This window comes from Limulus polyphemus, unplaced genomic scaffold (genome assembly GCF_000517525.1).
Source record: "Limulus polyphemus unplaced genomic scaffold, Limulus_polyphemus-2.1.2 Scaffold1056, whole genome shotgun sequence".
Taxonomy (NCBI): Eukaryota; Metazoa; Arthropoda; class Merostomata; order Xiphosura; family Limulidae; genus Limulus; species Limulus polyphemus.
Window position 1 is genome coordinate 341966 of NW_013666666.1, and position 9757 is coordinate 351722.

At 34.5% G+C, this 9757-nt stretch overlaps 1 protein-coding gene across 2 annotated transcripts; it reads right to left on the reverse strand.

Moving 5' to 3' along the window:
* Positions 1 to 2444: 2444 nt before the first annotated feature.
* On the reverse strand, positions 2445 to 7340 carry LOC111086383. Of its 2 annotated transcripts, XM_022389001.1 has the most exons (2): positions 6140 to 7340; positions 2445 to 2722 (listed from the first exon to the last, which is right to left on the reverse strand). In XM_022389001.1, the coding sequence occupies exons 1-2, from the start codon at positions 7269 to 7271 to the stop codon at positions 2649 to 2651; spliced, it is 1206 nt and encodes a 401-aa protein (XP_022244709.1). In that variant the 5' UTR covers positions 7272 to 7340; the 3' UTR covers positions 2445 to 2648. The 2 variants fall into 2 exon arrangements, with proteins under 2 accessions (XP_022244709.1, XP_022244708.1); XM_022389000.1 differs by lacking the exon at positions 2445 to 2722 and having other exon boundaries at positions 4535 to 7340.
* Between the last annotated feature and the right edge of the window lie 2417 nt (positions 7341 to 9757).

Below are 9757 nucleotides of genomic sequence, written 5' to 3' on the forward strand. Positions count from 1 at the left end.
TTTTAATGTAAGGTTCTTGTGTGCCATTCAATTTAAAGCTGAAATATTTCTCCTCTAATAACTCGCAGCCAGTAAGGTGTGGACTCAGGCGTGTCTTTCAGTATTTATGTACAATTTTTATGACTGAGAAAAGGGCATTCTGGAGGTATAAGAGCAGAAAAGCAGGATCTTTAGCTTACCCAGCTTCCCTCGCATACCTGTCCACGTCACTGTCGCTAAACATTGTTATTTCATGAGTATATCTTTAATATGTATACATACCTCCATGAGGTAAAATCTAATCTAACTAAAGATTCATAAAGACACGGATGTTCTCTAAGAATGATGAATGGGTTATGTATGTTTGATGAACATTCACTACTACAGAAGTATCGAGTACATAAACCTTTTAAATAGTGAACTTTCTTAAATCTTTGTAATATAGATTAGCTTTATTGGTCTCTTCTTTGGCAAATTTCTGGTATTTGGTAATTTTAACCTGAATGGCACCTGAAGCGCAACTAGCCTAGACGGGCAGGGCAGATAACCATAGGGTTCATGTATATCCGTCCCTAATTTTGAACTGCTGATCAGAAGAAAATCAGACAGTCAACATCCACTGCCACAAGTGTTTTGTCCGTCTTTGTAACTTCGAGAAGGAAAAAATACCTATAGTGCATGGGTCAAATACCATTGTTTCAACCTGTGTTTGGTTGAAAGCCTTTGTTCCAAGCCTTTAATTGGTCAAACAATAATTGTTCCGAGCCTATAAGTATCACTAGTTCAGTCACAATCCATTTTAGAGTGTACGAAGAAGAACTGATTGTGCTCGAGAACATTAATACCAGTTCTTATTAACCAATTCTTTCTGTACTAGATATTGGTAGTACATGCTATTACAAAGGGATGAAGAATGGTGTTATTATTGTTATCATGTACCTGAAAAAAAGCAATTGAAATATCCAACCTGAACCACACTTTATGTGCATGTGGGCTAAGCAGTTAGGTCATAGATCCTATGATTCACGTATAGCCTTCCCTAATATTATAATATTAACAGCCAGTAATAATCGCCGCCACAAAAGCTTTATCTGGCTCTTGGAACCGAGGGGATTGTCTTTTTTATAACGCGCCAACAGCTAAAATGCAAAACATATTCAGTTGCATCACGATTCGAGCCCTGGAGCCTGCGATACACAGCCCGAACCGTTAACTACTGCTCCTCGCCTGTGATTTCTAAGAGAATGCCACATTTTCCTATTCAGAAACGATTCCCTGTTGTTACCAGCTTGGTTGCTTGTAACTCAGGAGATGATATATTAATATGTTGTAGTTAATCATAGCACTGCGATTATTTTCCTGTGTAAAACGAATGACCCACGCTGGTCAAGCTTGTTGTTTTTAACATGAATTTATTAAACTTAAAAACGTAAGTGTAACAATCTGATCAATTTTAATAAATTAAAAAGTTATAATTTTCTTAGTAATGTATACACAGGATAGCATAAAGTACAATCATATCATGAATGTTTACAAATAATTAAATATTAAACATTCACACAATATACTGAACTTTATAGTAGTAGCACTCAATTGGAAGAATTATGTAATAAAATGTAATTAATTTTTCACACAGGTTATATTTACTAAATTACACACAAATAAATTACGAATACTTACATAATACATAACATTACAAACTGTATTTAAAACATTAACTTTTAAACACGCTTTATAATGTTTCTTTTTGAAAGTTTATTTTTTGGCTATAGTATTTTCACCGTTTTATCAAGAAAAGTGGTTGGCACCTGACTGAACACCTCAAATTTGGGCATTTTAATTGCCATATGAGAAAATTGTTGTATCTGCTTTGTCACTTTCACAAAACAAATTAAAAGCATGTAACATTTTGCAGTTAAAACAGATTTTATTATCTGATAGTAAAATTAATGATAAATAATTACATTCAATTCACACAATAAGAAGATAAAATTAATGATTATGTTAAATGTGTTGATATGTAACTGACCTTCTTATACAGTGACCAGCACCTACGTATATAACTGACTTTTCAACATATTTAAGTGATCTGTTCCTCATTGTTTTATGCCTGCCAATAATTTTACGATTATAATATTTAAGTGACACACAAACTGCGATTGTAACAAAAGTTCAAATAAATCTTATTATAACTGAATCTTAAAGCGTAAATTTCATATATATAAATCATATATATTTCAGATATATCGGTAAGATATTCTCAGCAGCAACGTCTAGAACATAACCCAACAGCTAGACTTTAAACGTAGTTCTAACGGTAAGGCTCACTGGTTGTACATGCAACAGTTGAACCTAACATTGCGCTCATAACAGCTGGACCACTGGATGTAGATTCAGCAGTTGGACCTCATAATGTACATCGAAGATTCGCATCCAAAATGTAAACTAACAGATGTGCATTCTCATGTTCAGGTATTATAGATTATTATAATGTGGATGCCATTTGAGCTATTGGACGATTACAACTGGTGGTATGGGAAGTGACAATTACTGCTGCTTCATACGTCACAATACTCGAGTAAGGCCTTTTCCCGTCTACGCCAATGACCAGTTTACCAGACAAGGCAATGTTTTTATGCAAGATGAGACTCGTATTCATTCAATCGGAGTCACAAAACGGTTACTTGAAGGTCACCAGATCTCACATCGGATATGGACCATATCAAGCATCCTTGATTATTCTCTGCAAAAACATTCAAACAAACAACTTCTAAGAACATCCTCATTCAAGTTCTTCAACAGGAATTCCAAAGACCCAGATCTTGTTAATACAATGTGCAATGTGCTGCAACCCTAAATTCTGCAAATGGCAGGTCCACTAAATACTGATTTTCTACCTCTTGATTAATTTTAGCTTACATAACAAAATGGTATTCTTTTGTAGTGGGTGTCTATTTACTTATTGTCAGGGTGTATATATATCTAAACAAAATTTTACGGTAAAATAATACTAATAGTTTTAAATCTACATTAATCTTTATAAAAAAAAATCTTTAACAACCTTTTTCGTCATTATTTTTCACTCTGTATTTATCAAGATAATATGGGATAAGCACTTATAACCATATACACAATGCCCTTCCAACTTAAAGTATATTAACACATATTAAAATATATAAACCACAATTGCTTGTGTTAATACAGCAAATTGAACCAAGTATTATAATACTAAGTTTACTCTGGATGAAAGATAATCACCTTTTAAAATCCTTTATTTGATTTTTTGACCTTAATCGAATTGTGTGTCAGAACAATATAAATTTGAAATAAAAACAGTAATAATAAACTGGGATGTAATATATATTTAAAGTACTAAAAAAAAAACTCGAAAATTTGGAGAATGGAAGATTTATTAAACAGTGCTACCTAATCAAATTGTTTTTATTTAGAGATAAAATATTCATTTTCTTGTATACATTACGGCAGTTTAAGAATTGCAAATTTTATCTGAGAATAACTACAACTGTCGAGCAAAAAGACCCAGCGTGACAAGGCACACATTGCATTTTTAACTCAATTCAAACAAAGTACCTACATATAGTTGCGTTTTAAATTTCTTTACACTAAAAATACATTTCACATAAAAATTGAGGTTACTTATACTCCCTGTTCAAAATTATCATAATGTCCACATGTTTATGAAATTGTTTCTAGAATCCATAAACTTTCAAAATTTAATTAAAATTCCGGAAAAAGTGAACATACACAATATTAGAAAAAAATCAAGAATATAAATTTGTTTTCATATAAATGTCGTCCAGTTTTACTTGACTTTTAAAATTAAAGCACAAAAGAAAATCTTAAATGTTTTAGAGACACTTTAGATGCTCAGTTTATACATACATTTATGATATACTTTGTCTTATTTACTTTTTAAGTTTAAAATAAAAACAAAATAAAAGTACTATTTACTATAAGACAATAAAGGACTAGGTAGTCAAATAACTCTTGTTCTTTAGCTGGCCGGTGCCACCAGGGCGGCAGCACATCCATTTGCACAATGCAACAAAACACGTCGCGCCGGAACTATTTACATTTATAGGACTCAGGTTCCAAAATTCCGTATTCATAAACGAATATACAGTATACGAGGCATTAAAGAATTCATAGGTACGAACTACTGTTGTTTGTTTATATTTTGTAGATTATCTATTTTAGAATTAAATGAACTATGTACATACATATTCTCCTTTGTAAAACTAACCTAAAACATACACCCTGGCTGAACATACATATAGAATTACCGCAATTACACCTACATTATACGTACTCTGACACTTTAATATATGACATAAAACTGATTTTCAAAAATTTACCATATATATCACGAGGAACACAAAACTTTGTATTTAAAAAGTTTTATTATCTTTTACTAAACTTAGTAATAACAGGTAAAACCATTAAATCCTGATTACAGAATGAGAACACAAAAATTCCGATTTTTTATACCAATATTTGAATGTACATAAGTAAACATTATGGGCACGGGAAAAATACAATGACATTTTATATGTGTGGCTTAAGATACACTGCAAATGCATACTATCAGCGAATAAATACACATTGTTCGTGAATTATTATTACACATACTTCTATTTTGTTATTCAGATTAATCTTTCATCGTTTGATGACCAGAAGATCACTCCATCTGAATTACTCAGGTAATTTGAACCTGACACAGGCGGATACAATGCTGTTTCTATTTGGCTTAATTCATGAGAACTTTCTAGTGGAGAGCAATGGGAAGTAAATCTAGTGAGCGCTTCCCTTAACGGAGCAGGTGTGCGATATAAGTGAGACGAGGAGACTGACATCCGGGTTCTACAATTATTATCAAATGCTAGACTACCTTCGTAACGCTCTTTTGATCTCGAGGGCTGTGGCACTTTAGGGGTTTTTGTGCGACGCTGATTAATCTCATCTAACATGCACGCACATTGAATCCATGAATTCCTATTAGATGTATTACGCTTGTTCTCTTGCAAACCCAAATCGCTTGAGTTAATACACGGACACTCCTGAGAACCAGAAATGCTGGAACAATCTGAATAATTACAGTGACTGTCTGTAGATACAGTTTCACAACTCTGATGCCCGGATCTGTTTCTGTTTTGTTCGCAATGAGGCAAAAATGGTGTTCGTTTAATCTTCACTCGACTATTAATACCCAACGTTTCGAAGTGTAAAGCAGATGCCGCTCCAAACGGTAGTTTTCGAGGCCTAGAGTAGCGTTGGTAGTGAAATGATAAGGGGTCGGAATTTCGAGCACCAACTGTAAAAGGATCACTTCTACAGTTACATATGCACGATTCACAACTTTTAGAAGAACTACTGGTAGGTAAATTTAACTGTGTCATGTAGTCCCCTCGATCCTGCATACAATAAGACTGATTATGAAATCTAGCGATTTCGGTAGCAACCAAGTCTCCCTCCTTTACATGTCGTAACTTCCGCCGGACATACAATTTTCGACATTTAAGAGTTACAGCTATTACAATAAGACAAACTACGCTTAATCCACAGCATGAGCCAATTAGTGTATAAGCTAAGTGTTCAGTGGTTAGTTTAAAACTACCATAATTAATCTCTTGATCAGACCGACTGTTGCTAAGTTCCGTATCTAATTTAGTAACATATTCGTCTTTTCCTTCGTATTTTGGGTTCGTCTGTGGATTTATAGTGCCGACATTATTTTTATTCAGATGAGGAAAAAAAGTACTAGCGAAAACAGACGCGCCCTCTAGGTCGACAGAAACACTGCTGTTCGGAATTTTAACATAATGTCCATGGTTGTCTAAAACATCAGTCTGAGGATCAGGTAACCCACTATTCGACAAGTTACCACTAGAACTTAAAAACGACTTGTTTTCTAATGTAACGCCACTACTTGTATGTGTATTTTTAACATTATGATCCTTTCTTAGAGATTTCCTCTCATTAGAGGTGATGTATCCTGGTACTAAAAACAAGTTATCGTTTCTGTAAGTGTAAGTTTCTGAATGCCCTAATGTAGGTGCAATAGTGCTGAAGGAAAATTGACTGTCTAAACTCAATAATGGACGGTCGCGTTTGAAGTCTGAGCTTTGTTGTGGCGAATTACCTTTTAGACGGTGGTTCTGTCTGATGAATATAGGATGTTCTTGTAGTGAATGAACGTCTAGAGGATGTGCTTGTCTGAAAAAGATTGGATTCTGCTGTGGTCCGTTTAACAAAGGGAAATATTGCCTGAAAAAGAAAGAAGGTTGTTGTAGTGGCTCATCTTTCAAGCCTAGAGAATATTGGCTAAGACGGTAAGTTTCTTGTTGTGTTGGTTCATTTTGATGTTCATCTTCAGGAAAAACTTGACTATACCGAGTTTCGTGACGAGTTGAGGTTCCTAAAAATCGTGGGTTATTTAGAATCATTTGGTTTAAGACACCCGACAACCCACGTGTCTCGTGGTGTTTTGAAACAAAAGAGGTCGAAGAATTAGGTTTGTGCCAACGTTTTGGATCTAAGAAAAGCATAGGTGTCAATGGGGTTTTTGTAACAGATTGGTTTTTAATAAACAATGATGGTATTTCTCCGATGTGCAATGACTCTTGATTGCGTGGTACCTCCATATCCTTTCTTTGGAAAGTTCTCGACTGTCCAAGATTCCAATTACCAGTTGCTGGATGAAGTCCTTGGTCAGCGCTGACCGCTATAGTAGGTGCCGTGACGAATTCTTGTTGTGACACACGAGATTCTCGGTCCATGCTCACTTCAGAATTAACAGGATACGTCAACAAACGATTCCACGCACTTGTGCCAACATAACTAGAGGATATCATAAAGTCTGTCTTGTTTTCTGGGGTTTTGGTGAATAATTCTAATAACGCGACGGGCAGTGAATCAGAAGGTTTTATTTGTAACTGCTTCGAATAAATGTATCCATTCAATGTATGAATTGGAGTAGTTAAAGTTACAGGTGTAAGCTCAGTAGCAGAATATGCTTCAGTTGTTGTAGTTACATTAATATCGGCAGGTGTTTCTATGGTTTCTGAGAAACCATCAAATATACTTTTGTCGGTTGATATAGACATATCTTCTGTTTCTATGGGTACAATCTTACGGTTATCTTGGGAAGGTTCAGTGCTCATAATAAAACTAAGGCCTGGTACGATGGTAGAATTAACCTTTTGAAGAGAAGAATGATAATCTAAAATCAACTTTTGAAGTCCGCTAAGTGTTCCGTTATATATATTTTTCATTGTCTTATTATGTGTGTTACCTAACGTAGAATCTGGAACTTTAATAAACAAAGAAGATCTTGTAACACGAGTTCTGTTACTTCTTATATTTTTGTCACTTTCGGCGTAGCTGAAATCAGGATCAACCTTAGCTGTCCACCAAACAAGTCTTGCTTCTGAGGAAAAACGGCTTATCTGTGTACAATATCCTACATACACCCCTAAAAGAATACTCACTAGAAACCACCTAGCAGATCGACATACAGACTCTGAACACATTGTACCGTGGAAGTAACACTTGAAAACAATGAACATCCCTGTAAAGACAGTCTTTTCCTCGTTACTACATCCGTAGTTTTTTTCTGTACAACAATCATACTAATCTTTCTTGATGTCCATGTTCATTAATACACGAGGAATAGTTGAGGTTCATTTGACCTTAATAATTAACTGTTCGATATTTATGCGCACGTATTTGTTCTTGCAGTGTGAAGTGGTTCACTCGGTTGTAGCACATGGTAGGAGTAATGTTTCGATCGACCTATCATATCTGTTATACACCATTAAGTTTTATTTCACATTCCATTGACTCCTGAGGTAGAATTTATTAAGTTGGGATTATTCAATATTTGAAGAAAGAACTAGCAGCCTATTTTTTTCGGTAAGATACTGTTTGTGAAAATATTGGTACTAATGTTAAAACAAGTGTTCAATCTGCAGTGTGACAAACTCAAACTGACATACCCTAATCCCTTATCGGTGATTATCTTGCGAAACTCCAACTGGGCAAGGCAGTGTCCAGTAATTTAATTTCAGCTATAGTGGCCATTCACTTTGTAAAACTTGTTCACGTGTTCGAACAAAAGCATATTTTAAACACTGTAGTACAGCCGGCATCCGGTACACAGCCCTCAGCAACAAATGAATAAACAGACTCACAATACACTTACTGACAGGATTTCCTCCACCCGCTGCGTGAACTAGGACCAGGTGTTGAACGAAATTCCGACTCCCCCGAAGTGTTAGCAGTCTACGCCACGTGGACGACTCTTATGACAAAGTTTTAAATAAATCTTGAATTGCAAAAGAAAAGAAAATCTGTTTGCATCAGGGTGATGGTTCGCTAGTCTAAGACAATCCGATGTCATGTCATCTGGAATACGTGATGTTCATATCTCACGGAAAATATCCACGAATCCGTCACCGGCAACCTATTTTAATATCTTCATTTTTTAAAAATTAATATAGTTTACTTCTTTATTATGACAGGCTCGAACGACACTGAATTTTTCCCGTTACTTCGCAAGTCTTCCACGCACAAACAGAAATAACTAAGTAACTTGAAACACTTTATCAACACTCTGTGAACACGTAAAATGAAGTAATAGTACTGTATACAACACAAACTGACATATATAGCTTCATCCCGACACAAATGAGTGCCTTCCCAGGACATGACGTATTCATAGCAACCACGGTAGAGGGCAGCACTACAATCACAATTCCTTTACTGTTTATACTATCAAAAAATCGACCCACCTAGGCTCCTAAGAAAAGTGGACACAAATTCTTTGATTTATAAGGCTTAATCCAGTCTTTCAGCGTTTAACTGATCAGAGAAAGTACATCAAAACATTGTTTTTTAATAAACATAATGTTTTTACGAAGAAACAAAACGTTGCAGGATTGATAATAATAAATACATTTATTATTGACTGATTTTTTCCCCCTGTATATCTTAACCGACATTAATAAAAAGATATAATAAATCTTCTTCTACTTTTTTCGTTTGGTTTCAAAAATACCACTAGGCTTTGAAAATCTAAAACGTGATTCATATTAATATAACATTAGTTTTCAAAGTTCAGAACTATGGACTGTAATCATGTTTACAGACTGCCCTTGTACAAATATAGAAAATGTTGTTGAAAAGTGATAGCATTTCAATTGATTACGATTACGGAGATTAAAAGTAAATGGCAACATTCGAAGCACGAGGACTTTTCAAGCTACACGAGCCTGTCTTCAATATCATACGCATCCATCGTAGTAAATATCTTCAAAGTAAGCCTGTTAACCAGACGTTGCCCTGATGTTTATTATCATTTCATTTTTATTATTTCAGAAATAAATTAAGACATCAGTTATAAACTGGTGAAGCATTATAAACCAGGAGATCTAATATTGGTGATAAAAATCATGTATACTGCCGATTTTGTTTCACATTCTTCTTAATTTTCGAGTATAAATTTCAGATCTGAAGTGTATAAAATAGTTCTTTAGCTTCTCACTTTTCTTGTCTCAGGATGCTCTTTATCCAGTACTAGAACTTGTCATCGTGTTTTGGCAATGAGAGACAAAATTTCATTTTAAAAATTACTTGTATCAGTACGTTGTACATTACTGTTTACAAAATTAAACTTTCCACCCTAAACAATATTTATATCTAATTAATATAAATGTAACTTTCCTTCCTAAACAATATTCATATCTAATGAATATAAATG

Bases quoted from the DNA above. Each gene is read 5' to 3' on its own strand.
- LOC111086383 (XM_022389000.1), bottom strand. From the start codon at position 7,271: ATGAAAAATATATATAACGGAACACTTAGCGGACTTCAAAAGTTGATT.